This window comes from Epinephelus moara, chromosome 21 (assembly GCF_006386435.1).
Source record: "Epinephelus moara isolate mb chromosome 21, YSFRI_EMoa_1.0, whole genome shotgun sequence".
NCBI classification, from domain to species: domain Eukaryota; kingdom Metazoa; phylum Chordata; class Actinopteri; order Perciformes; family Serranidae; genus Epinephelus; species Epinephelus moara.
In genome coordinates this window covers 35,077,623-35,105,346 of record NC_065526.1, presented here as the reverse complement: position 1 = coordinate 35,105,346, position 27,724 = coordinate 35,077,623, and the positions used below count along the sequence as shown (strand labels likewise).

Here is a 27,724-nt window from a genome sequence, read left to right as displayed (position 1 = left end):
TACAAATTAAGCACTGGGGCTAACTGAAGATAAGCACAGTTATAAATCGGAGAATCTACTGGGGAAGACATCAAGGAAAGTACACGAGCTTCTATTTGATTACTTAAGAGTAACAGGAATAGAGAGAATATATTTATTTATTTTTCTATGTTGTTTCTTGCCAACCTGCTTCACGATCCAGTCCAGTAAGTGGCGGTAATGCGCTTAAAGGCAGGTTTGCCAGCCGCCAATAAAACACGAAGAAGAAGGAGGAGGCGGAACTCCCCCTCCCCCGCCCCCCATTTTGCTTACACTGTCCAGGCATCGAATTGTGCTGAACTATCAACAGACAGAAGAGGACAAAGAGCTGCAATGGACGGGTACATTTGTTTATATTACAACTGCTGCTTCTAGGTAGACCTTCCACAGCTGTGCATGTGACATGGACAGAGTGAGCCTTTCCCCGTGCCCAATTTGAGATACGCTAACCGTTAGCTCAGCTGCAACCTCGATACTGTACGTTACGAAGAACATGACGTTAGCTAGCCAACAGCACAAAGTCTCAACCAAGAAATGTGGTAGTTCAGTGTTGTTTTGCTTGCAGGCGAACGTACATTTGTATACAAGAGCATGTTTTATGTATCATCTGGGTCTTCCAACTTCGGCAATGTGACAGGTAGCAAGCTTGTAGGCAAAAGGTAAAAATCCAGTTCAGCATGTCCCATTCTCTTGTGCGTGAAAGGAACGTTGATGATAGCTACGTTTAGACCGATTTAGCTGCCGATAAGGGGAAAATGTGGGGATTAAATTTTCTTACGATGATTTGCGACAATTGCTGTCGGTTAGCATAAGTGGAGAAAGCTACTAGCACTGTGTGTTATTAATGAACCATGTCACAGCCGACATGTTACGCCCACCTGTCACGTCGTCCTTTGTCTGGAGCTAATGAATGCTACACGCGACCTCCGCCGGCTTATTGTATACAGCGCCCTAATCACGACAGCAGGTGACTTACACATTGTGTACCATATGTGCAGTCGACACAAAAGACATATAAAGTAACGGGGAAAAGGCATTATAAAATAATAAAAAGCAACTGAGTAGCTTGATTTTTACATTTGCGTGGCTTAGAGAGTGAAATATCTAAGAATGAATTGTGATATTATGTAGGGACTATTCTTTACTTATCAGAGGAGGGGGGTGGCTGGGGTGTGACTTTTTTTTCTTCTTGTAACCCTCCCTTAAGATACAAATATTTTTTCCTTGATCCTCCCTAAGTGACTTGGGGACAATGAATGACCCTCCCTCCACCATAAATTAGTTTAGATTTTTAAAACTTACCCATTGATGTATGAAAGGGTAAGTTAACAGAATCCTGGAGTTGAATAAAGCCTTGGGTTTTCAGTCTTGTTGTGCATGCTGGTTAGTTGGTACAAATGGTTTATTTTTGGCCAAATTTTAAACCAGACATAGAATAAAGTTATTTTGATGAAATTTCACTGTTTTAATCTCAGATTTGGTTATGTTTTTCTTTTTTCTTTTCCTTAAAAATTTGAAGTAACATTATTTGTTTGTTGTTCTCATTCTTCATTTCCCTGCATTCTCTCCATTGACAGTGATGTTGCGGTTGGTGTGAAGGCAAGAAGACTTACTTTTTACTATTTTTACCTAAACAGACTTGCATTTACTAGCTCTTCGTAACTTTGTCCACAAATTGACTGGATGTAATTTACACATTTTCTCTTAGGGCAGGTGAATAGATTTAAAACTGATTAGTAATGCCTGTGATGTTACAAAATAATGTACTAAAAATTGTGTTACAGATGGATGGTAAAAAAAATGACAAATGGTGTAATAATTTTATTACGCTGAAAGTAAAATTTGCAATTTTGTCTTTTTTGCAGTTGAATGTTATGGTTTGCATTGCCTTTAAGTAATGTAAATGTACATTTATGCAAATGTAATGTAAAGGAAAGTTTAACTTATGTTCCTTTTTTTGTCTTGTTTTTTTTCCAGAGAGGCTCAGATGAGCTCAACATGTACAGTAGCAGCCCCAACTCTATGACTGGTAAATTAAATCTGAACTTGGATTGAATTAGTAAACACAACCCACTTAATCACTTAAAGCTGCAATCCATAATGTTTTGTATATGGGAAGGTGGTGGTCAGTGAGAGTTTGATGGGTGGTATCGGAACCTCAGTGGGTGCAGAAATGACAGAGGCTGTCTGACATTTGGATGAGGGGATGACATGCCTGCAGAGTTGATCAGAAACCTGAATAAATATTAGAATCATCATGTATGCAGGGAGCTGAATCACCAAGTTACTGTGTGTTACATTTAAACACTACATCCTGATTAGGATTAAAACCAGTAGTAGACTCATAAGTAAGAATGTGAATATTCTGGTGTTCCTGTACACTTATGAAATGATCCAGTCAAATCAGAGGTACAAGAAAGGCATTTGGCCATGAAAAGATCAAAGCCCATAGGGATGCCAGTGCAAGTCTTGCCAAGGGCACCAAAATGGTCAGAAATGGACTGGCATGGTGAAAATCACAGGAAAGCAGTGTTTTCAGTAGAGACTGAAAAATATATGTATTTTTTAAATTTTGCACATTTAATGCTGAGGAAAGCCCATTTTACACGCTTTGAGAAAATCCTTGTTTTAAAATGAAAGGGTGTGAGTGAAGTTGCTTAAAGTAGTATTTCACTGCTGAAAAGATGGTCTTCATAAAACTGGGCTGTCTTTGCAGTAGAGAGATGCAAATACTTTTGAAATTGGTGCTATATGACCCAAGGAACTGTGACTGTGGCATTCACTTTAGCCCAAGGTAGAAACCTATGATTAACAGAATGCATAGTGTTGTACTGGACCAATAAATGCTCCAGTTGGTAGGTGATGTAATGTGAAATTGTCCGTTTGACACAATGCTGGGCGGCTGGTGACAAACAATGTCGAATTAGAGTCAAACATGTTTCTGAAAATAGCTATTTGTGGCAAGAAATATAAAACTCAGTTACAGAATCTTGGATTATATTTGATCAGCGCTCCCTCGTTTTACTGTTAGATCTCAGTTTTTTCCTCCATTTTCACTGTGCAGGAAACAGTATGCTGTCCACTTTCTGTTCAGAAACTCTTACTATTACAGCTAAACAGTGCACTAAAATATGCTCCTGAAAGCTTTTTAGGTTAGAAATAGGCAATGCAGTAACATAATTTTGGTTTATATTTGATCAGCGCTGGCTAGGTTTAATGTTTGATCGGAGTTTGCGCTGAGTTCAAGAGAGAGAAACTCATTGTGTTTGTAGTGATGGGTGGTGGACAATACGAAAATGCGGAAATACAGCCTGTAGTTTAAGCAACAGCCCAAGAGGCAGCAATACTTGGGTCATCCAGTGGAGTTTTGACTGTGTTAACAAAGGGATATCTAGGGACTGGTTAGATGGAGGGAAGTTTACACATACGTCGAACATTGTTGTGACACAAAGCTGGTTGAAAACTGGCAAAGTATTCTTTTAAGTCATTAAATTGTGTTTTAATACTTACTGGTACTTATGAGTAAACGAGCCAATGAATGAATTTTTCTGTCTTTATCTATAAGGTGACAAATTGCATCTAGATACAGAAATAGTTATTTTCTGGATCAACTGATTAATCATTTGGTCTACAAAATGTCAGCATTTCCTGAAGCCCAAAGTGATATCATCGGATGGCTTGTTCTTTCTCACTGTCACTCAAAGACCTAAAGATGAAACAAACAAACAGACAGTTGAGAAGCTGGAACTGGGAAATATTTTTTTTAAAAAAATGTAATTTATTTCCTTGAAATATGACTTAGACAATAACTTGAGTATTAAAATAAGTGCACATTACTTTCTGTCAACCTAATAATAGAGTAGTCCACTAAAAAGCCATTTTCACAGGAGATATGTTGACTGGTCATATTAGAAAAGCTCTGATATTAGTTATGGTGGTGCTGGTGAGCCATGACTACATGCACACTAATATTCCACTATTATTCCAAATAGGGCAAAATTTTGAATTTAATGAGGGTCATGTAAACAGCATGTTCTGTTTGGATATTCCGATAAAGACCTTTTTCCGAATTAAGCAATTTCAAATAAAAACATGGAGTACGCTGGAATTAGCTAGGTTTTAGAAGCATTATTTGGACATGTATAGAACACATTGCAAATATGCGTCTCAACTGGATTTTGTACCGCAGTTTGCGACACACGGCCTCGAGCACCTTACACTCAGCTCTGTGTGTTGTCATGAAGGCATTGTGCACAGACCAAATCACCGGCAGTTTGTAAGGCTGGGGTAGAGATGCATGGCCAAAAGAAAAGCCCACATTTCTGGTTAGAAGGAGAAACGCACCTACTTTTAAACATAATGAAAAACTTGGATAATAACAGGTTTTTGGATATGCACAATTATGGCAATGTCAACCTTTTCAAGAAGGTGGTTAGAGGAATGAAAGAGGGAAAATGATCGTTCAGTTGAACAGGGCGGGCCGCCACTGGTGATAGACCTTGAAAAGATGCAAAATGGCACGAGTGGCTCCAGCTGTCCCACTTTTTCATGTTTTGATGTGATAAACGACATGTTAGGGCAGGTGAATTGGAGTATGCATGGCTGCATAAAAACAGGAATTTTAGGTAAACATTAATTTTCATTAGCCACGTAAACAGCTTGGTAGGAATGCTGTCTTTTTCAGAATAAGGGTAAAAATCTGAATAATTTGTGCATGGAAACATAGTCAGTGTGTGAGCCCGCACGTACAATACCAGGACCCTGAAACTAAAGCAGCTAATTGGAGCTTAGTCATCATTCATTTTACATTTGTGCTTTACTCTGATTTCATTTTTTATCTAGAGTTGTGTTGTCATGATTTATTATTATTATTTTCATGTTCAGCAAACGGCAGTGACAGTAAGAAACAGCGTCTGGATGAATCCCCTCCCTCCAGAGTTCTCCACATCAGGAAACTTCCAAATGAAGTGTCAGAGACTGAAGTCATTGCCTTGGGGCTGCCCTTTGGAAAGGTCACTAACATACTGATGCTTAAGGGGAAAAACCAGGTAAACTGTGGCAGAACTCCATACCACCAACCAATACTTTGAGATGAAGATGAAACAACAGTCCTCTGTTTACATTTAAGTTTAAGTGATTTTCCTGAAAGTGATTTGTTGTTCTGCTGAAGCTCAATATTCCTTTGTTTTTCCACCAGGCATTTCTGGAGTTGGGTACAGAAGAAGCAGCCATTACTATGGTTAACTACTACACAGCTGTCACACCACAGGTCTGAAATACTAAGTGTGCATTCCTATTACACAATATTATTTATTTCTGTTGTAAGTGCTACTAACCGAATTGTTTTTTTGTATTGATCTTATTCCATTTAGGTCAGAAACACTCCTGTCTTCATCCAGTACTCCAACCATAAGGAACTGAAAACGGACTCAGCTCTGAACCAGGTATAAATGTAGATATTTTTATACACCAAGTGCTGTCCTTCTAACTATGGTTAGAGTGATGTAGCACTTGATGCCTCCTCCATTATGTATCCTTTGTTTTTGCCTTAAACATAAAACTCAGTCAGTGACTGACTGAGTGAGATACACATTGGTTGGAGTGAGTGATTACCATAAGTTTTGGTGTTTCTCTATTGGCTCTTGCTCATTTGAAATGACTAGGCGCTGACAGAGCTGTGGACGCTGACAGAGCTGTGGACGCTGACAGTCCTGTATTAACTGTACGCTTCATTTTCCGTAACCAATGTAGCATGGTACCATGGTGGAATTTGCAAGCTAGCTATCTAATTAGCTAGCTACTACATTAGTAAAATTTAACAACTTAAAGCTTCATCCACTCACTCTTGTCATGGCATAGGAAAGCATATGGCTATCATCAGATGAGTGACAACTTTGTTAGGCTCATTTTCTGTCACTGTAACATTAGCGTAAAAGCATGGTGGAATTAGCAAGCTAACTAGGTACCTAGCCAGCTGCGTTAAAAATGGCAGTTTTTGACGGAGGAAAGAGAGGATTATCTTAGCTATTTGTCTGAGGAACAGCCGTGTCTGTTTGAAACAAGCCTGATATTTATTTAAATGTTATTCACTATAAGCCCTCATGTTACACTGTCTGATGGGTGCCACCACCATTATGAGGGGAAAGTGGAAATAAGAGACATGCACGGCACATTAACAAGATATTCTTTTTGGTAATAGAACATTTTACAAACTATTGGTATTGCAGTACTTGGCTCTGATAGTGGCTGATGGCTTCACAGCCTCCACCAGTCACATTAGGACGTACATTCCCAACTGGAGCTAAAGAGGGGAGAGGAGGGTTTTGTTAAATGATCAGTGGGTACATCTCCAGAGCAAGCAGGTCCCTTTTGCTGTGTGACTGTGTCTAAGTGTACTGCTGTAAGAGAGTCATAGCGAAATGACTGAGTATATGCTGCCACTTCCTGTTTCAAATTAAAAGGCCTCGTTTCAAATTAAAGGCCCTCTAGCAATTCATACACAGTCCAGCTACATACAAGGTTTTGATCTAGTCTTGTTTCTTTCCACCCAGAGGGCCCAGGCAGTGTTGCAGGCAGTGTCAGCAGTGCAGGATGGAAGTTCTCCGTCCTCTGACCCTGGAGTTTTGGACCTCGCTCCACCCCCCAGCCCTGTTCTGCGAATTATTATCGATAACATGTTTTATCCTGTGACACTGGATGTTCTGCAACAGGTAAAACCTTAACATGTTGTTTGATCCACAATTCAGATTGGTACACACAGCCCCATAGTCAAGATATATATATATTTTTTTTAATTTTTTTTTAAGCCTCCGCTCTAGCGATAGCTGGGGGCATTATAAACATGATATGTCAACAATGCCTTGACGGAATTTCTTAAAATTTGGCACAAACATTCACTTGGACTCAACAATGAACTTATTAGAATTTGGTGGTTAAAGGTGAAGGTTTCTGTAACCTTATCTGTCTCATTCTTGTGAATGTGATCTCTGAAGACTACCTCGAGAGAATTCTTGAAATTTGGCACAAACGTCCACTTGGACTCAACAGTTAACTTGATTGAATTTTGGTGGTCAAAGGTTAAGGTCACGGTTAGCTTGCATTTGGCTCATTCTTGTGAATGCGTTATCTCAAGAACACATTAAGTAAATGTCTCCAAATTTGACACAAACGTCTACTTGAACTGATGAATAAACTGATTATAATTGTTTGGTCAAAAGTCAAGGTCAGTGTGTCAGAGTGTTTTGGCCACAACTCAATAATTCATATGCTAATTGTGACAAAACTTCACACAAATATCTAACAGGATAAAGAAATGAAGTGATGACATTGTATATGCAAAAGGTCAAAGGTCAGCTTCACTGTGTCATCATAATGTTCTGCATAAAACACTTTTACTCAGTGTTACTCAGTGTCATATCTCAGGAACAGAAGGGGAGATATCTGGTCAGATACTGAATTGGTGACACTCCGCTTGGGTGTCCACCTTAAAACTGTGCTGATTGTGCAGATCTTCTGTGCTGCTGGGAGGACAGTGGGTATGAAGCATAGTTCTTAATGTTTGATGAATGATCTTGACGTTAAAAACATCACAAGCAAAGCAAATTAAAATGAAGTCGGTGAACTGTTACTCAAATCAACCTTGGACATGTTTCTGTTATCATCTCTATGAATTATTTGATTCTTTCAGATCTTCAGTAAGTTTGGGACCGTAATGAAGATTATAACCTTCACCAAGAACAACCAGTTTCAGGCTCTTCTGCAGTTCAGCGACCCCGTGAATGCACAGCAAGCTAAACTGGTAGGATGACACACATATGAAAATTCTGGCTATTAAAACAGCAACCAGTTGAAAATTGCAACAACAGATGGACAGATCTGTGGTTATTTTTTTTTAGCATTAACAATTTCAGTTTTTCAAGGCTCTGACAGTGTGTCACAGGGATATGAGCCTTAGCTGTTGTCTCTGAAAGAGCAGGGCCTGAAGTGAAATTGTGACAGCAACCATAGCCTTTACTGTATTTCTTTTAGGTAAAAGAGGGTAAAACAGCTTCTCTTTTTTTTTTTTTTTGTACATCTGTAGCCTTCCTTTTCATTACATTATACAGAGTTAACAAAGAAGCACAGTAGAGATGTTAGTATTTGATGCACCCAAAATATTGCCTTTTTTATATGAAAATCCCTTGTTGAAAAATTTAGATATGTCCAAGTTCATGTCCAGTATTGGTAGAACATAACATCCAGTCTGCTTTAAAGGAGATTATTTACATTTCAGATTCAGTCTGAGTGAATTAACAGAGGTATTTTGTTTCATTCTGCCTGTTAGTGCCCAAGATTCAAATTAGGCAGTTTACATTGTTCTTTTCAGCCCTTGCAATATTCTTGACATTTGAGCTGGACCTTTATGTTAGCCTACTTGAGTCATAGCTATGAAGTGTCCCTCTTATTGTGTATCTTGGGCACAATTTAAAAAAGAAAACGAATCTAAGGGCTCCATATAAAGATTGTTTGTTTGTCAATACATATACATTTAAACACTATCGTGATTCTTTCTCCCCTTTTCACTCCTTCTGTGTCAGTCTTTGGATGGACAGAACATCTATAATTCGTGCTGTACTCTGCGGATAGACTTCAGTAAACTGGTCAACCTCAATGTCAAATACAACAACGATAAGAGCCGAGATTACACCAGACCTGACCTTCCTACTGGAGATGGAGAGTCAGCCAACAAGGATCATTCTTTGTTGGGTAAATACACCTCTTTCTTTATTTATCCACACCACATCCATTCATCCCTCCCTTCGGGGAAACCATAATACTTAACTGTCATTCTTTTGCCAGTAGTGCTGCCAAAGACAGTTCTCCTGGGAAAGACAGACCTCTATGACTCAGCACCATTTTGACCAATGCATCCTCACCTTTTCCACTCCACCTCTGTTTTTGCTTTGGTACAGAAGTTTTAACATGTTAAATGTCATCCCAAATAAGTAAACACAAAGGCTAAGTGGACCTTAATGCCCTCCAAGAACCCTCTGAGTGTGCATCAGTGATGGTGCATCATAAAAGAGAAAAAAAACATATTAAGAGGTTTCTTGTTCACAAACAATCAAGAATACTCGCTATAGCCTATAGAGAGGCATTTCAGTATTCGAAACAGAGCCATCTGCTGGAAACCAGTAAAAACACCATCTCTGACATTGAGAGGATGAGTTTGGATATATATTTTACTCAAATGTAGTGGGATAGATACATCCTGTGCATAAATGTGTAATTCTGTTTAAGTATTAAGTTGCAAGACAATTTTGGCCTATGCTTTCCCACTGATCATCACTAAACTCACCGCCCAAATCTTTCTGCCATACAGTCTTCAGTGGGATCAAGGGGGAGCAGTGATGTTCTAACAGAGCAATGTAGATTTGGGAAATTTTCCCTTTCAATTATGTGGAGCTCTTCAGAATCTCCTCCATCCTTGACAACCCCAGGGATAGTCGTCTTGCTTTTTTGAGAGTAGTAAATATAAATTTACTGTTTTTGAATTCCAAATTCTGTTCTTAAATCTGAGAAAGATTTAAGGGAACCATCAGTAAACAGTTGTTGAAACTGATGTATACATTCTTGTATATATTCTTTCCGCTTCGTAAGCAAGGACCTTCCAATTGAGGGTGGCAGGTCTGGGTTGGAGGATAGAGGAGCTAACATAGAGATTCCAAGACCAGATCCACAAAATATATCCAGCCATGCTCGAAGAGTGTTGTGAATTACATTGGTGCTTAATACTGGGTTAAGGGCATTTATATCATTAATAAATGGTAAAGCATTTAATGAGGAAGGGAGACATAGATCTTCCTTAATATCTGTCCAGTAAGCAGTTCTTTGTTTTTGTACCCAACTAATCAGCCTTTAGGCTTAGACTTAAGACTTAGACTTACACTTACACTTTAGACTTCATTGAAAGCTATTCTGGGGGAGGTATTGTTCCAAATAAAGGAGCTCATTAATTTGTTTGTGGATTTAAAAAACATTTTGGAAAGTTTTGGAACAGGGAAGTGACTGCAACACATACATGCTTTTATTTTATTAATGTGATTTTACTAAATATCATCTTTTGAGAGCAGGATAATTAGTTGAAATGAGTTTTAGCTATAAAACCAGCTTCATACATGTGTAGTTTTAGATAAATATTTGACATATCGACATTATTTATTCATTACAGTATATACTGTTATAGTTTTAATATTTTACTCACTTAGGCAGCTTTGGTTTCTTTTGCTAATTGTAATCTTTGGTGTTAGGTTAGATAAGTGTTCTGTGGTTTAAATCTAGTTGTCATTGTCTTATAGGTACCCCATCTGGAGCGCTAGCTTCCTACTCTAGTGGAGGAGGTTACTCATCTTCTCTCTCCCTCTCACAGGGTGGAGGTATCTATCTTTTATTTTTGTCTTAATTCTGTTTTCCATCACTCTGTCTGCTGTTTTCTGTCATGCTGCTGTCCTGTCTATTGTCATGTCCTGCTAGAGTTGTCTGAATGTGTCAGGGCTGGGAAAAAGGTTTTATCTCATGGCTTCAGTGGTTGGTTAATATGACTGCTAAATTAATAGGTGAGGCAAATACTGGTATTAGGACTGGGGATTAGAGGCAATTTAGTCCTTTTGTAAGTGGCTGGGTACAATAGTTTGCTATATTACTTATTCCCCTGTTTGTCCACTGGAAATCATTACCCTGAATTAGTTGTAATGAGATATTTTAATCAGATGTCAGACTCCAATTTTTTTTGTCTTGCTTAGAATTTAAAGAATTTTTGATTAAATTGAGGTTTCTCAGCTATTAAGTACTTAAAACAGCTTCCAAACTTAAGTGGAAAAAGGCTTTTGTGGTGCAAGTTACTTTATCTGTGTATCGGCACCAAAAGTACAGTAAGTTTGAGTTCATTGAAGTCATAATCCTAAGATAGATATTTAATGAACTTGCCATGTAAGTGGGATAAGATGATTCAGTTGAAATGATAGTAATTGCATTGTTGGTTTAATTGTTTATGCATGGCTTAGTGAGAGTTTGGCCCCTCCCCTCATATCACAGTAACTCCTGCCCCCCAGAATTACAGTATATACCTGTGTTATGTTTCAGTGGATTTAACAAAATGCAATACTAATGTGTATTTCTCAAGTATCACTAAGTTAAGTGTAAATAAAAAGAATCAAGCCTACAAAACAAATGTCATTTTCACTGCATAGTGACCTATAATAGATGATCTGAAAGTTCTGGAATCCCACTAGGCTTTTCCTTTTTTCAGGTTCTCTTTGTATGTAATTTAGGTTTAATTATGAATAATTAGGAGAGTGTTTAATTGTTTATTACACTGAGTACTTCATTAGGGTAGATGGGAATGAGTGATCAAGGATTTGAGTCTTATAACCCAGTTCGCAAACATCATGCTTGAACTGCTTAGTTCTATATAATGGCTTCTGCATTAGAGTGTAGATTATGTTTAAGCAGCTTTGTTGGTCTCTGCTGAATTCTCTGCTGCATCAAATGCAGCTTTTTCAATGTACATGTCAACTGTAATGTATGTTTTGATAAGTGATGAGATTGCATAGGTTTTATTGTAAAACTGACAAAAAGCTGACCAGCTTTTTTACTTGAAGGTAATCAAGCTGAAATAACATTTAACATACTACCATGGCATCAAGCACATCACCATCCCTAATCTGAATATCGTTATTTCGTTTTTTCATTTACATTTCTATGGATGCATTTTTATGCTGAAGCACTCTGCGGTAATTGTTAAACAGAGCTGAATGTAATGCATTTCTGTTGACAATATTTCTGTCATTTAGAATTTGTTAAGTGTACTTACAGAAGGAAGTATTCATCTTTTTCCATTGTTGCAGTTGATGTTAAAGGATAACTTCGGTATTTTTCAACCTGGGCCCTATTTCCCCATGTGTATGTGTGCGTGTGATTCATAGGTACAACTCGTTTTAAAATGGGTTCAGTATTGAGGGAGGCGGATGCAGCTGGCAGCCGTGAGGTAGATATGGGGGCAAATGCGTCCCGTATAAGTTTGCGCATTAGAAGTGCTTTTTTTTTCCGCCACTGACCGGTTAAGATCGTCAGTGCTATCTCTGTAAATAGCATACTAAGCGTTTCCCTGACCCTTCACCTCCTCCCGGCTGTGTGTGACGTCATCTCACGAGAGCTTTGCTTGTTGCCGGAAGAAAACAGAGGAGCCATGCTGAGCGCTGCTCAGAGTGGTGCTGGTTGTCCCGGAGTACAGTTGAGAGTTTTACTGCATCGATTGAAAACAATGGTTCGTGTTTGTGCTTATCCGAATTGCAAGAACACCCCGTACAGCTTTCATAGGCTGCCTTTGTCGGACGGCGAGATGCTGAAGTTGTGGCTAGTTGTGCTACAAATGGATGCTAACACTCCTGTCCAGACACTGCGCCTTGCAGACCATCGGGTCTGCAGTGCTCACTTCTCCCAAGATGACTACTGCCAGCCGAAGAAGAGAAGACATCCAATCCCGAAACACCTCTTCCTCAAGAAAACGGCTGTCCCACGAGTAGAGAGAGCTACAGACACAGTGGAGCAAAGCTCGTGACATCACACAGCCCAGAGGTAAGGGAAAGGCTAAGTTAGTATGCTATTTACAGAGATAGCACTGGCGATCTGAACCGGTCAGTGGCGAAAAAAAGCACTTTTAATGCGCAAACTTATACGGGACGCATTTGCCCCCATATCTACCTCGCGGCTGCCAGCTGCATCCACCTCCCTCAATACTGAACCAATTTTGAAGTGAGCTGAACCTATGAATCATACGCACACATACACATGGGGAAATAGGGCCCAGGTTGAAAAATACCGAAGTTATCCTTTAACAAGCTTGTTAGTCTTTTTAATGTTAATGTTTTAAACTGCTTTTCTGCTGCTGTGTTACATGTTTGACTTTGACCTGTTTATTGTCTTGTGCTTTCCTAACAGGAGCCATTAGTCCGCTGAGTGCTGCAGCAGCAGCGGCAGCAGCTGCTGGTCGTGTTGCTCTGTCTGGGTCTGGGGTGTCCGGAGTTCTGTTGGCATCCAACCTAAATGAAGAGGTACACTAACCATAAGCAAAACTGTGACACCGAGTGTTTGCAATCTCTGCTTTAAGTCTTCATTTCAACTAACAGACACTACTAGTTGATTTTCTGGAGTTGATAGTAATGTGAATCTGTGTGTGTAAGTGTGTGTGTATGCTTAGTCCACTTTACAGCATGATTTATTGTGCACCCTCCATCTAGATATAGTCCGGGTACTGTAATTATGGTAGATTTAAGAGTGTCAAAGTATAATACATCATCTCAAACTATTAGTTGTCCGAACTTTTAAAAGCATTACAATATCTTAAATATCAGTGTGATATACGTTATTTCTACACTGCACACTGAAAACTCACTTTTACCTATTTTTTCACAGATAAATTGTTTAATGTTTTAGAAAATTCACACAGGACACACATTGCTCTGCATATCATTCCCCTTTACAGTGTACACTGAGGTTGTCAAAAGTATTGATAATTTGTTACTTTTTCGAAACAGCATGTTTAAAAGGATATGATCACTGTGGTTTTATATTCAATACCACTGAATGTACTGAAGCTATTGACAAAAAAAACAGATCTACATACAGATTTTCAACTCAGGTCTGTAAAGATGAAACAAAGTGGTGGAAAATCAACTGATCCCCAACCTGTGGCTGTTACGGTATTCTTCCCAGCGAGAAAAAACATTTTCAGTGACTTCTTCTGTTTCAGCACAGTGCAGGTTATTAATGAGTGTTTGTATGTGTGTGTGTGTGTGCGCACCATGGACTGACACAGGCTCTAAACCTAAATGCCTTAAAACATTTTTAACTACTTAATGTTTGCACATATTACATCTCTCTATCAGATCTGAAAGGTTCTGTGTTTTTGATGCTGTGGTTTTCTCTGAACTGAACACCTACATACTTGTACACGTTTAACTTAGATTTCTGTTTCTTCTGTCAGTTTTGAGTTTATTCTCTAATTATAAATGTGCACCTACTCTTTCATCTGTATCTCGGTACCTGCAGTATCTGTTTCTGTGTGTTCCATCTCTCTGTCAGAGTCTTCTCTCTGTCGGTCTCTGCCCCTTTCTTTGTTGAGAGGGAATCTGTAGCAGAGTGATGGTTTTGACACTTCTGCCCCCTTCTGGTAAAGTCTTGGTGCAACAGCTGTATCCTGGCTGTTTGGCAGCAGCATAGTGTTCTCTCCAGTGACCAATCAGCTTGAGAGCAGCAGCTACTGGGTACACTTGGGAGTGTCCTCAATACAATCCAGTGGCTAGGTAGTGGTTGAGTGTGGTGTGGGCCATTCTTCACATTGTGAGTGTTGAATCCAAGGATAGTTTTTCAGTCGCATGTTCATCCTTTCTCTGCTGTGTCATCAAATGGGAAGACTAATATCTATGTTCAGATTTTAGTCAGTTTTATACAGTACATTCCAAACAGAGATAAACATTTCTTTGGTCCAGTTTTCTAAAGTTGTGGATTAAGTGCAAGACTCAGCCGAAACGTTTCAATATAAAACATCTGTCAGGGATTATGGATTATAGGATATGTCATTTATTTCCAGGGATGCTCCGATTTCTATATTTTCGGCCAATACTAATACGGATGTTTAAAATAACAATTTACTCAATAGCCGATAGTGATGTTTCTATATTGTTTATTTTGTTTTTGTTATTTATTTCCCTCTTTTGCAGCAGGGAAGGAAATAAATCTACACCACAAAAAAAACTTTTAAAGTAATTAAGCTTTTCATTACACTGTCTCTGAATTTAATCAAACTCATTTATGAAACAACATTTAATATAACCTTTCACATGAAAAACATTTCTTTAAAAAAATTGCTTCAAAAGTATTTTTACTAATTATAATTCCATAATTCCCTCTCTGATATCTAGTTATATTGCCGTGAAATCATCAACAAATTTCTCCCTCAGAGAACTTTATTCAAGTTTCTCACCAAAAACTACATTTAACAAGATTACATGAAACACATCATTAGAAAGTTATCATTTACCTTCAGCCAATACTCATTTTTACTGAATAGAGCTTGAACACATCATAATGTAACTCAGTGCAATCTCCATGTGCTGTTAGCTGCAGCCACTGGCTTCTTAGATCGAACGTTAACCAGCTCTCCTCCTGCTGATTTTAACACAGAATTGTTGTTCACGGTGTAGTGTCATCAGGGAAACAATAAGGTGTGTCCCCTGATGAAATGAGTGAGTTTACTGCGTCCTTTTGTCCCGACGGTGTCCCAGGGACAGTCTCTGTTTGTCCCAAACACGTTTCCTATTGTCCCCGCGACGCCTGCTGCTACTTACCATCTTGTCACACAACAGCGAGATCACAGAGCCCATTTGCCAAACAATCATTGTTTTCTTCTTTCTTCTTTCTTTGGTGAATGTCATCTTATTTGTTGATAGGCCAATGGCAGTGAACAAGGTAAATATTTGCTGATACCAATATTCAGCCGATAAATCAGTTTGTCCAGCTGCAGTTGAGCTGGACAAGAGAAAATTGTTGGGTTAGTTGATATGTAGTGTGGCAATGATCATAGACCTCCAAACTTCATTTTGGTTGAATATTTGTGTTGCAGACCATCTTTTGCCCAACCTATGCAAACATTTTCCTGTTTTCACAGGTGGTGAATCACAGACACTTAAACCTGCCCACCTACAAGCTAACTGTTTCACAGTGACTACGTTTACATGCACAAAACATTTTTCCACTGGTGGCGAACTTGTTCAACCATCACGCACAGTGTGTGTTTCTCTTTCTGACTAGAAATATGGGCTTTTATTTTGAGCATGCATCTTCTACCCCAGCCTTGCAAACTGTGGGCTAGTTGGTTTATGTTCAACTCATGAAAAACAGTTAAAAAACAGACATGCACATCCCAGTATCCAACGGAGTGAGTGCTGGTTCGAAGAAATGTTGGTTAAAGTAGAAACAAATACATCCGCATTCCAAATGGCTCCAGTTAGAACGATTTTAATGACATGTAACATTTGGAGCGAGCAGATCTTCCTCAGACATCCATTGTTATGTCCCCGGTGTAGGGGAACCTAGTCTTCCCACTTCCAAGGAAGGCCAGTTACACGTTATCTCAAACAGTAAAGAACACACTTTATTTTTCTCAGCAGTGTCCAAAACAACTAACAAAAATATACTAATGGACCCTAAACTTACTTCGCAAAAACATCATTATTATCATTGGTTTCTTTGAAAAGTCATGGAAAAGTTTTTAGCCCTGATATCTGAATATTAGTGTGCATGTAAACATAGTCTATTACAAATAGGTGAAGACTCTTAGATATGATTTTGAAGGCAGTGTAAATTAACATGTTCCAAACAAATTTTTATTAGTTATGGACTCTGTTCACACAGTGTACTGAGTGCCCCTTTCAAAGGTTTTGGGATGCTGGATCCTGCTGAATCAAGAGAAATATGTCAACTTGACTCTTGTTCCATTATTTATGAGCAATGTGCAGTTTCTGTACAAGTGTCTCGTCAGTCTAATCTACCAGTCATCTATCTCTCAATCTACCACAGTAGTCCTTTTGGCACTCGTTCCCTCCAGTTACCTCGTGATCTGGTTGTTCATCTGCTTCATGGCACTGCCCCCTTTTGGTTTTATATCTCGTGCTGCTCACTCTTTCATTCACTTATTTACTTCCTGCTTTATTCATTTACCCATTCTTTAATTTATTATTTTTTATTTTCTTCCCATCTTTTTCTTTTCCTCACTGATAAATACATCCAGCAGGGAATGTGCGTGGGATAACAACTGGAAGATGTGTGTTTGAGTGTGTGTTTGGAATCGAACCAGCAATCATTCAGACTCCGTTGATGTTCCACTGATGCTCTGTTTACTGACCTCTGCTTTGGTTTTTGTCCTCCTCTCCTCCTTTCTCCCTTCCCCGCCTCCTTTCTTCCCTCCTCTGCTCCTCCCTTCACACGTTTATTTTCTCTTCATTTGGCCATATATCCAAAATGTTGTACACTTCCCTTAAAACCCTCCCTCCTCTCATGTACGTATCCCCTAATTTTGTTTCACCTCCTTTTCCCCTCTCTCCTCCTTTTCTTACGTCTAACCCAACTTTGGGTTTGCTGTTTTGACCCCCTCCCCAACTCCCCCGTGCCCTCCATCTTTGCTCCACCCCCTCATCATCATGGAAACCACCACCTCCCCCCTCGTCCAACGCTGGGCGGTCTGATCTCTACCTTCGTCTCTCCTCTTCCTCCTCCTATGCTCCTCCTCTTCCTGTCCTCTGCTCTGCGGTCTCTCTCTCTAAAGATGGTCACGCCTCAAAGTCTCTTTACCCTCTTCGGTATGTTCAACCTCTACTATTCTATCTGTATATCTCTCTCTGTTAATCCAGTTTTGTTCACTTTCTTCAGTGATGTCGTGGACACGCTATTCCTCTGTATCTTTCTGTATCTCCAAGTCTCCCTCATATAAAAGTTAAAATCTTCTTCTGTCTCTACAATGAAAGAATAGTGAGTCTGGGAGATTGTCTGTTTGGTCAGCTTATCTCTGATGAGAACACAAACACCAAAATCATTCATGTGTTGTCAAAACTCTGTTCCAATGAAAATGTGGTGTGAAATCTCCAAATCGACATTTAGACTGATTTTAAGGACTGTGGTTAGTGACTGTCAAGCCAGCACCTCCTGTAGCTGCTTTGCAAATCAAATCTGGAAATTTAATAATAATGAAAAAATTATATATCAAACAGCTGCAGTTTGCAGTAGTGATTTTTATGGAAATTATTTATGGATATTATGGAAATATACCACGATTCCCTCTCTAATATCTATTTATATTGCTGTAAAAACATCAAAGCATTTCTCCTTCAAACAACTGTATTTACTTCTTCTCACCAAGTTTCTCACCAAAAACTATATTTTACATTACTTTTGTTGTTCACAATGTAGCATTACAGGGAGACAGAACAGAAAATACCACTCTCTACTTGCATTCATTTTCACCACATTATTACTTAAGTTGATCGTGACAGTCCAGTCTACTCAGTAAGACTCATTCTAGCTCTTAAAACCTCTGCATCTCTTCCTGTCTTTTTGCCTTTTTCTCCAGATGTTGTTAATCAGCTGCAGTCGTAGTTCACCATTTCATTTTATTCTGCAGTTTTGCAATTCGGATTACCAGCCACTCAGTCACCTGAAGTAGGCACATCATAATGGTCACATTAAACCGTCTATCAGCCCAACAATATATACAGTTTTGTCCTTCCACTTATTGAATTGAATATTTAACTGCTCGAGGATAGCTACAGATCTTTCAAAAATCCAAAATGACCTGCATCACAGGCCTAAAAAGAAAGGTCTTTTTGCATTTACTGTTTACATTTCTCTATACAACCCATTCTGTCTTAGGTTAGTGCATGTCTTTAAAAGGTTTTGTAAAAGCTTTTTTTCCTGACACTGTCCATTTATGGTTTTACATTTTTAATCACCAGTCTTCAAGCTGGATTTCTGAATCATCACTCGGCCAGATGCCAAACAGCTAAAGGTGTATGTCAATGGTAAAGCTCAACGGAGGTGTCTCACTGGTTGACAGTCATTACATGAAACCACTCGGTCACACAGAACGGTTTGATTGAGGTTCTAGTGGAAGTCAAATGGGAAGATTCCATCTTTTCTTTTCATTTGTCTTTCTAGCACTAACTTTATTCCTTCCATCCTTCACACCTCTCCTTTTTTTATCTTCGTCGGCTCCATCTCTCCTGCTCTGTCTGTTCTGTCCTCCTCCTCATCTTCTACTCCACCCTGCTCTCTCTTGCTCTCTCTCCCTCTCTTGGTCTGCCTCTCTCGCTCTCTCTCTACCTTCAGGAGTCTATGGTGATGTCCAGAGGGTGAAGATCCTCTACAACAAAAAGGACAGTGCTCTGATACAGTTGTCCGATGGCAACCAGGCTCAGCTGGGTGAGTTATCACGGTAGCAATATGAGTCACGAGTATTGGAATACAAAATAAGATTTATTAAGACATGATCACTTACTTATTATTCTTAGAAGTGATTGTTTAAGTCCTGTGAAGTAGGCTTGTTAGTAGGGGCGGGGGGAAAATTGATACAGCATGATATCAGGACATTTTTGCATGGCAATATCATATTGATATACAGAGTCAAATATTGATCTTTTTATTACATAAATTATTAATATTACAAATACAAATTAAACTTTTAGCCTGCTAAAATAATAAAAATCAATATCTTTTACATCCACTAGTTACAGTTTATGGCAATAAAAGTGATTGAAGTGAGATGAACAGACTGAAAAGTTTATCGTATGAGATAAAATGGATGTTGGAAGTTTTCCTTTTGAGGACATAATTAACAGTTGAAAAAAGGTAATAAATTGCAATATGTATTACAACACACATAAATTCGCACCAATATTGTATTGTGGCAATGTCGTATTGTATGGCTGTTGGTGATTCCCACTGCTATTTGTTAGCCCCACTGATCTGGGTATTTTTTAAAATATGTATCCAGCATTTTAAGAGGTATTGAATGTCAAGAAATCAATGTAAATTTTGAAAACTGACAGCACTGGAAATATTGTCCAAATTGATAACATTGCAGTATAAAGGCTAGTCTTGTTTTTTGACATTATATTTACATCAGTTTATGCTCAGCATAACCATATTGTGAAATAAAGATATGTATTATATATTCTCACATTATTAAGTGTTGAATTCAGTCCAGTTGCCACTGCAGAATCAGGTTAAGGTCTTTTGTTGAAAACCACTGCAGCACCAGTCACTTCCCTCAATAACATTTTTAACCACAGAACAATTTCAGGGAGTTAATATTATCGATGTATCAGCCTGAGAGACTGTTTTAGCAAATGTGAAACTGCTGTCTTTTAGATTATAACTTGACCGTATTTTCTGTTTTTCCTCGTCTGTAGCGATGAGCCACTTGAATGGTCAAAAGGTGTTTGGTAAAGTGATGAGAGTGACACTGTCTAAGCATCAGACTGTGGCTTTGCCCAGAGAGGGTTTGGATGACCAACTACTAACTAAAGGTAAGAGGTTATCTGCAACCTGGAACAGTACTTGATCATCTTTGAAATAATATGTTTTTGTCATATTTGATGAAACTGTACAAAGCAGTAAATGAGACATAATCTGTGGAAAAACATCATATTCCTCTGCCTCCTCATATTGCTTCTAGTGGCATTACTGCACATGAACAAAAACAACCAATCAGAGCCAAGGAGTCTCAAACACAGCTGTCAGTCATTGCTTGTGAACTGTGGTTAAACTGTCAAATCAGGCAGTGCTGATCGAATATGAATCAAGAGTCTGTCACTGCATTGCCTATTTCTTACCTCCAATGTTTTCAGAAACATATTTTAGAATCGGAATCAGTTTTGATGGCCAGGTATGTGTGCACATAGAAGGAATTTAAATCTGAATCAAATATGATATGATTGTGATATTATGTGATAAATGAAAAATAAATGTAAATAAACTTCTGTATAAATTAAATAGTTTAGCATTTTGAGAAATAAATTATCTTTCTTTCTGAGAAGAGATTTAAAAAATTTCCTCGAACTTATCGACACTATAACAAAATGGGATTGTGTTATATTGCGTGAGATGTGCACAAACTGTAAAAATTGATACCAGTAATTGCCAGAAAAAAATGCTGGCATTTAATGTTTCTGCAAACCACAGATATGATACATTTGCACGTTATTATGTATAGGTTGAAACTTAAGTTTCAACAACACTGTGGTTAATGTGTCGTTAGCTTTGGGCAAATAATTCACTTGGTTAGGAAGAGATCATGTTTTGTCTTAAAATACCCCGTTTGGGGGGCATAATCCTGGAAGGAAAAGCAGCAATGTCTCTGTATGACTTACTGTGGCATTATTCCCAGCGGTGGTTTGCCACTAAACACCCACAACTGAAAGCTAAAAAGCGATGGAAACACACCAATGGATGGCTACAAGACGCCCACCTGTGGAGCCTAAAAGCTGATGGAAACACAGCAATAACTCAATTAACAGTAGTCTGCAGCATGGCAATTGTCTTGCCTAAAAATATACAGTTATTGTCTACCGGCGGTCCACGGCGACCTTTGCGCCATGCCGCAGACACTGCTGAATTTGCACCAGGTGATGATGGTCCACAGAGCTTCAGCGATGAGGGGAAGATGGAGGGCAGAGCATCTGAACAAAAACACTGACAGTATAATGATAACACCCAAAACATAAGTTTTACTCTCAGTACTTTCTGTGACATGAGAAGAACTTTTACTAAAAGTCAGGCGACACCGCTGCTTTATACACAAACTTGATGTTCATAATGCAGCATTATTAAGGAAAAATAATAGTGCGTACCAGATGCTTCAATAGTGAGTTTACTGCATCCTTTCAGATTTTAATGTGTCAGGGATGCAGGATGCGGACCTGGGAACATCACTGGTTGTTATGCTGGAACCTGAGATAATTCAGACACTTCCTGCTGACTACAGTAGCTTCAGAGATGCGTTTCTCTGAAGAATGGTTTGAGAATGCACACTGTGACTAGCATAACAAACATGAACCTCCAACCCACATTAAGTGATCGAGTTGCATTGTGGGTAATGTAGGCGCCTGGTATCTCTGGTTCTGCTGCATCAGTTTTGATACCTTTTGTTTTGTCTGACACTTTCATAGAGTACCCCAGTTATGAGTCCTAAAACCTGGAAATGAGTTTTTTTGCACATTTTTGCACTCCCAGTTCCCTTGTGTTTTTTTGGTTAGACACCTGAAATAAGGCCTGTGGTTTACACAGGCTTAAGAGACTTTGATGTTTTGTTCTTCGACATGAACTGTCAGTAAATAGCCCAGTCCTGAACTTAAAAGCTTTTATGTGCCTTGTGTAAAAAAGGTGGGTGCTAACAAGTGGCTTAATGAGACTACAGAACGTCATTGTGCTGAGCCGCGCCAAACGCAGCTTTACAGTGTTGTTATGTTGGTGGCGTTAGATCATGTTTATAGCCAAACATAACTTTTTACCTCTGGCAATTGCATTTAGGCTTCAATAATCATGAAAGTTGTGTTCATTTGTGAAGATTATCTTGACGAACAAAACATGTAAGTAACATGTTTGTTTGCTGCAGATCTTATTTTTGGCAATAATCCAAAATCCAATAAAAAAATCCCGTAGTCTTTTTGACGAGGGAACCAGTGCAATGCTAACTTCTGTGTCGGCCTACAGAAAAACATCATCCCTGGAGCACTCTAGAGGAAGAAAATGGTAATCAGTGGAGTGCTATGAATTAAGTTGACTAATGTTTGGCACAGATTTTTTTGAGTGGGGTAAAGGCAACACTAAACGGTGCCAAAGTTATAATAATAATAAGAAGAAGATATTGCAATATTTTTCAAATGTTTTTGTGACATTAAATAATTGAATCTGTTATTGTCATTGAGTCAATATTTTGTTTTTATTGGACAGATTTTTCTGGCTCACCACTCCATCGCTTTAAGAAGCCAGGATCCAAAAACTTCCAGAACATTTTTCCTCCCTCTGCAACACTTCATCTCTCCAATGTCCGGTATTACAACCACTCATTTTGGTCAAATTACATTTTTGATATTTTTCGTTTAGCCCAGCAAATAGCTTAATAAATGTATCGATCGCTTTTGTGTCATGCTGCTTTGCTTAAAGACGATAATATTTTGTCTTTGCATGTCCAGGGAGGGAGTTGGAGAAGATGATCTACGACTTCTGTTCTCTAATAGTGGAGGAACTGTCAAGGCCTTCAAGTTCTTCCAGTAAGAAGCACTTCAATATAAAGCTCTTTATTAACACCACAAATGTCCCCAATTTCTACCCTGAAAACTTTTAATTTATTTATATTTCTCTGATCATGTTGCAAGGCACCAAAATTCAACTAAATATTTTTGCCTGTTAAAAAGTTAAAACTTAGTGCATGGGAGATCAGTGGTTTGTTATGTTGTGGGCTGAGCATAACAAGCCACTGCAGACAGACAAGATATTAACTTTTTATGGTTACTTTCCATAATATAGAACTGTTTGTCTCTGCTCTTTCCTCATCAGGGACCGTAAGATGGCCTTGATCCAGATGACATCAGTAGAGGAAGCGATCCAGACTCTGATGGATCTCCACAACTATGACATGGGAGGGAATCACCATCTCAAAGTTTCCTTTTCAAAGTCTACAATCTAACCCTCACACCTTAATCCTAAACCTTAAGATCTATGACGAGCGAGGAAGTCACTATCACTTGTCTTCTTTTCAACATTTTCTGTTAACCTCTCCTGCACTATTCCCAAACATTTAAAGGAGCAGGGTGTAGGATTTAGGGGGATCTATGTGCAGAAATGGGATATTCATAGCTATATTTTTATTAGTGTATAATCACTTCAAACTAAGAATTGTTGTGATTTCGTTAGCTTTGAATGAACCCTTCGTATCCACATCAGGAGCAGGTCCTTGTCGTAGGAGTCAGCTATGTTGCACCGCCATGTTTCTACAGCAGCTCAGAACAGACAAACCAAACACTGGCCCTAGAGTGGACCTTTCCCATTTTTACATTACCTTAAGGCCACTGTAGGTTCTCCTAAACTCTTGGAAAGCCAGGGGTGAGCAGAGGGGGTATTCATTTGGTTGCAATCTGCAACCTCACCTCTAGATGCCACTAAATCCTACATACTTCTCCTTTGATTAAATAGCAAGATATTTTATCACTGAAATGTGCGTCAGTGTCCAATGTTTCAAACGCACATTAAATCTTTAGAAATACTTCTCAGTTAAAGTATTTAGAAATTCCACAAAGCAAATGTTCTTGAACAGAAAGAGCAGTACGTACTAGGGGTGGGCGATACCACAAAATTTGGTTTTGATCCGATACCTAGTAATACAAGGCCACAATTACTGATATTGATATTGATACTGATACGATATTTTTTTCATAATCAAAAATGTCTGTTTTTTATGGAGGAGAAAGCAGTGCACCATGATTTATGAGGTGAATAATCAGTCTACTTACATAAAAGCTAATGATGACCAATAAGTGTCAGTGTCAGAGGTCTGGATGCTGAGGCATTTCTCTCCTTCCCCTCCCTTATTTTGGATGCAGCTTTAAGTTCTCTTTCTCCTGTTTTTCCGCTTTCATTAATCTATCACTGCTATCATATGCCTGAATAAACTAGTCAGGCTTGAACATAATTTCCACGGACAGCTGTGGTCATGCAAATGCGCAAATTGTTGTATACATAGTACAATTCAGGGTCGCATCAGGCCCCAGCAGTAAACAGGAGGGCTGGGAGTTGAGCTTACTGCAGACATTGGGTGAAAGTAAGATTAAGGTGATGCTGGGTCTGGTGGAAGCTGATTGAGTGCAGACAACAAGAAAGCGGAGAAGCAAAGAGTACATGCACAATGGAATGTTGTTTACACAAACAGTTTTACTCTTGAAATACAAATAGGTGCAACAGAAGAGAGAAACAAATCCCTTTTTTCGTATCAATCCTATTGACGCTATGATCAGTCTTTAACATGAAAACCTAGTATTGAGAGTATCGATATCTCCAACCTAAGTACGTACATCAGTCTTGACCTGAAGGCAGTTTGCAAAATTTAAAACTCCTGCTTTGACCCATACAACAACTCAAAGAGCAACTAAACACCAGCTAAAATTCAAGTTTTGTTTACTTCTTGAGGCCTCACCTTGCTGTAGTGATGTAAACGTTTTCTCTAGGGTGAGTGCGTACACTGTAACATCACTGCTAAATGTGGCTACAGGTGCACACTTCTGACCACACCCACCCACAGCCATCAGTTATGCTGTTCAGAGGTAACACGGACCTGAAACCTTCTACCAGAGCGCACAGTGAGACACTGCTTTTAGCCTGCTTTAAAGGTGTACATGCAGGAATAGTCAGTTACTGTTTGTAAACAGTATCGCCAGCAAATCTGAAAGCCAACCCTAGAATTACTCTCAATTTGGAACAAGCTTTGTCCGTTTGGCATTTCGCCTCTGTTTTTGTTGTTTGTAGCTTCCTGCTGGATGCGTGCTGCTTCTAGTCTGGTCACTACCTTTTTATTAAGTCCCAGCCTCACCTGTGGGCTTGGCCAGGGATGTCCTGGCCGCAACTAAGTGAGAAGTAAACAAGAAAATCCAGGCAGAGGGCAGAGTCTCTGCAGATAAATCCACCACCACACACTGAGAGTGGGTCATAATTGCTGATTGAGAGGGATTACTTCTGTATGTCTATACATGTCTTTTTGGAGGGGTGGAATCCTGCATAATAAACCTTTAAAGCAGTGGAGGTTTTTACTTATTCATTTAATCTTTATCACTGCTATGTACAAATAGCACACCTTTTTTGTATATCCCTACCAAGTGTTCACCTGTCAGTATGGCATTCGTCTCTTTTTCCTTAGATTTTATGTTGTGGTTTGAGTTCTGCAAAACCAAACAGAATTTACAGAATTGTTTGTTTGTTTTTTGCTGTTTTTTAGCTGTGATCCCGAATGAATAGCCTATGTGCAGAATTTAGCAGATGTTTTTCTGCTTTTAATTTTCAAAGTTTTTTTTTTTTTTTTTTTAAATTAAAATTAGCTGAGGTGTCGTTGGAATACATTGTGTCGCTAATCTAACTTCCTAACCATTCTCTTGTGTTCCCAAGCAAATATTTACCCCAACCTACCAGCTGTTATCCATACAGCCACTTACCTTTCCTTGTGGTAGTAACTCTAACACAACATCTCTGTCATGACCGATCCCGTCACCACCATGTCATCAATCATGTAACACGTCTTTCCCTATTTGGTGGGCACCCATCAGCGGCTGTCATTTGAAGATGTGTTTTACACTATGTAGTTTCTGACAGTGTGCTTGTTCACACCTCCAAATGTTGTCCTGTTCACTTGTGCACTTTGGTGCATTCAAAATAAAACTAAACAAAATAAAAGCATTTTTATTTGAGCTACAAGCATAAACTAGTAGATGGAGTTGTCACTAACGGCCAGAGCGAGATACATGCTGTTCTCGCCTCTCCTCTGCAATGTAAATGTCACCAGTTTTACATTACCAGCACCCCATTTAATACTTTGTAGGCATGTTAGAAACCTACACTACAGCAGCTTGCAGCTTTAATGATTTAGCTGCACTGCACAGAATCATTTAAATGTACTTTAAATACCAGATGTAACTAAACTTCTGTCCCCAGAAGTCCTCAGAGGAAATAGAATGAACAATGTGTATAGCGTTGTGCAATTTCTAAATGTCAAAAGGCAGTTTTTCTTTTCTTGCTGTTATTTCCGTAATTGAACAATCACGCCGAAGCTACATGATTAGAAGCAACTAGGATATATATCTATGATAATGTTGAAAGGCATTCTGGGAAATGGGAATCATAACTTGAAGCTAGTGATGCTCCTTGAGGACAATTGAATACTCCTGATATTTCCTTCACAAAATATTTTTGAATGTATTGTCAGTAACACATTGCTGACATGTAAAGATACTGAGGATCCACAGGTGGAGCTTTCATTAAAGAATAGATCCGCATGTAAAGTTCCTGTTTTAAATCCCACCCAGTCTTTTATAAACCATCGCTGTGAGTGGGTGCACATACAAATACACAGGATGCATGCTAATGCTATCTGTTTGGACAAGGTTTCAACATGTGATTCTGGTCTTGGTCTCTGATTTTGGGTGGAGGCCTGTTGGGACCAAAGTACATGTGCCTTTAGTCTGTGGTCTGGTTTGATCTGTTGTGTCTTTAAACAGATGATTTTACTGGTAATGTCTGTTGATCTTGTGTTGTAAACCTGTAAAAACAGATTATTTTGTTAATTATTTTTTAGATAGAAGTGAACCTTGTCTAACAACATGTTTGTTTATCAAGCAGAGATGCACAGAAAACTGGGTCAGTGTTTCTACTGAGGTCTTCTCCAAAGTGTGTTTTTATTTGTCAACCAGCACTAGTTCTTTCTCACAGCTGAAAAGTTTTTTTTTCTGCTAAGAGGTTGTTGTAAATGGTCAGCTTGAGTTCAATTTCTTCTTTGTTCAAATTCAGATTAGCCCAAATTAAACACCTTTTTTTCTACCAACTAGCCCAATGAAATAGTGTGTGTGTTTGTGTGTTCAAACTGGGTTCAGGCCTCTGCTCTCATCTGTATCTTACCTGTCAATAAACTTCCTTCACTCTGTTCACTTCTGTCTCTCTGCTCTCACTTCTTTCTCTCAACTCTTCCCTCCTTTCATCTTTATTTCTGCTGAGACAAAAACATTTCTCAACTAATCCACTTTTGTCCGGGTGGGCCACAATGTCTAAACCCACAGCCCTGCAACATTACAACAACTTCAGTCATTGTGGTCTGGTTGGGACACGTAAAAAAAATCAGTATTACCGAACCACAGAGTGTGAACCTGCAAGGGGAAACGTAATATATGAAACCTTAAAAGGAAAATCTGATTGTTGAATTTGTGTAGACAGTGAAAAAATTCTTTTCAACCTTAAACTGTCCTTTGATAATATTTAGTCATTATCACTAAAGATTTGCAGATTTTATAGATGTCTGTGGCCTTTGCTTTGTATTTTCATATATTTTTTTGCTCAGGACAAATTGAGCCACAGCACAAAG

The 27,724-nt window shown here is 38.8% G+C and overlaps 1 protein-coding gene across 2 annotated transcripts; it reads left to right on the top strand.

The window, feature by feature from the left end:
* Nucleotides 1-278: 278 nt before the first annotated feature.
* On the top strand, nucleotides 279-27,293 carry LOC126409104 (polypyrimidine tract-binding protein 2-like). 2 transcript variants are annotated; one of them, XM_050075036.1, is made up of 17 exons: nucleotides 279-359; nucleotides 1,596-1,617; nucleotides 1,996-2,047; nucleotides 4,903-5,066; nucleotides 5,216-5,287; nucleotides 5,391-5,462; nucleotides 6,570-6,728; nucleotides 7,706-7,816; nucleotides 8,595-8,763; nucleotides 10,356-10,433; nucleotides 12,997-13,109; nucleotides 17,381-17,414; nucleotides 18,937-19,029; nucleotides 20,019-20,135; nucleotides 22,561-22,660; nucleotides 22,803-22,880; nucleotides 23,167-27,293. In XM_050075036.1, exons 1-17 carry the CDS (start codon nucleotides 352-354, stop codon nucleotides 23,294-23,296), a joined length of 1,572 nt encoding a protein of 523 aa, XP_049930993.1. In that variant the 5' UTR covers nucleotides 279-351; the 3' UTR covers nucleotides 23,297-27,293. The 2 variants fall into 2 exon arrangements, with proteins under 2 accessions (XP_049930993.1, XP_049930994.1); XM_050075037.1 differs by lacking the exon at nucleotides 1,596-1,617 and having other exon boundaries at nucleotides 287-359.
* The last annotated feature ends 431 nt before the right edge of the window (nucleotides 27,294-27,724 follow it).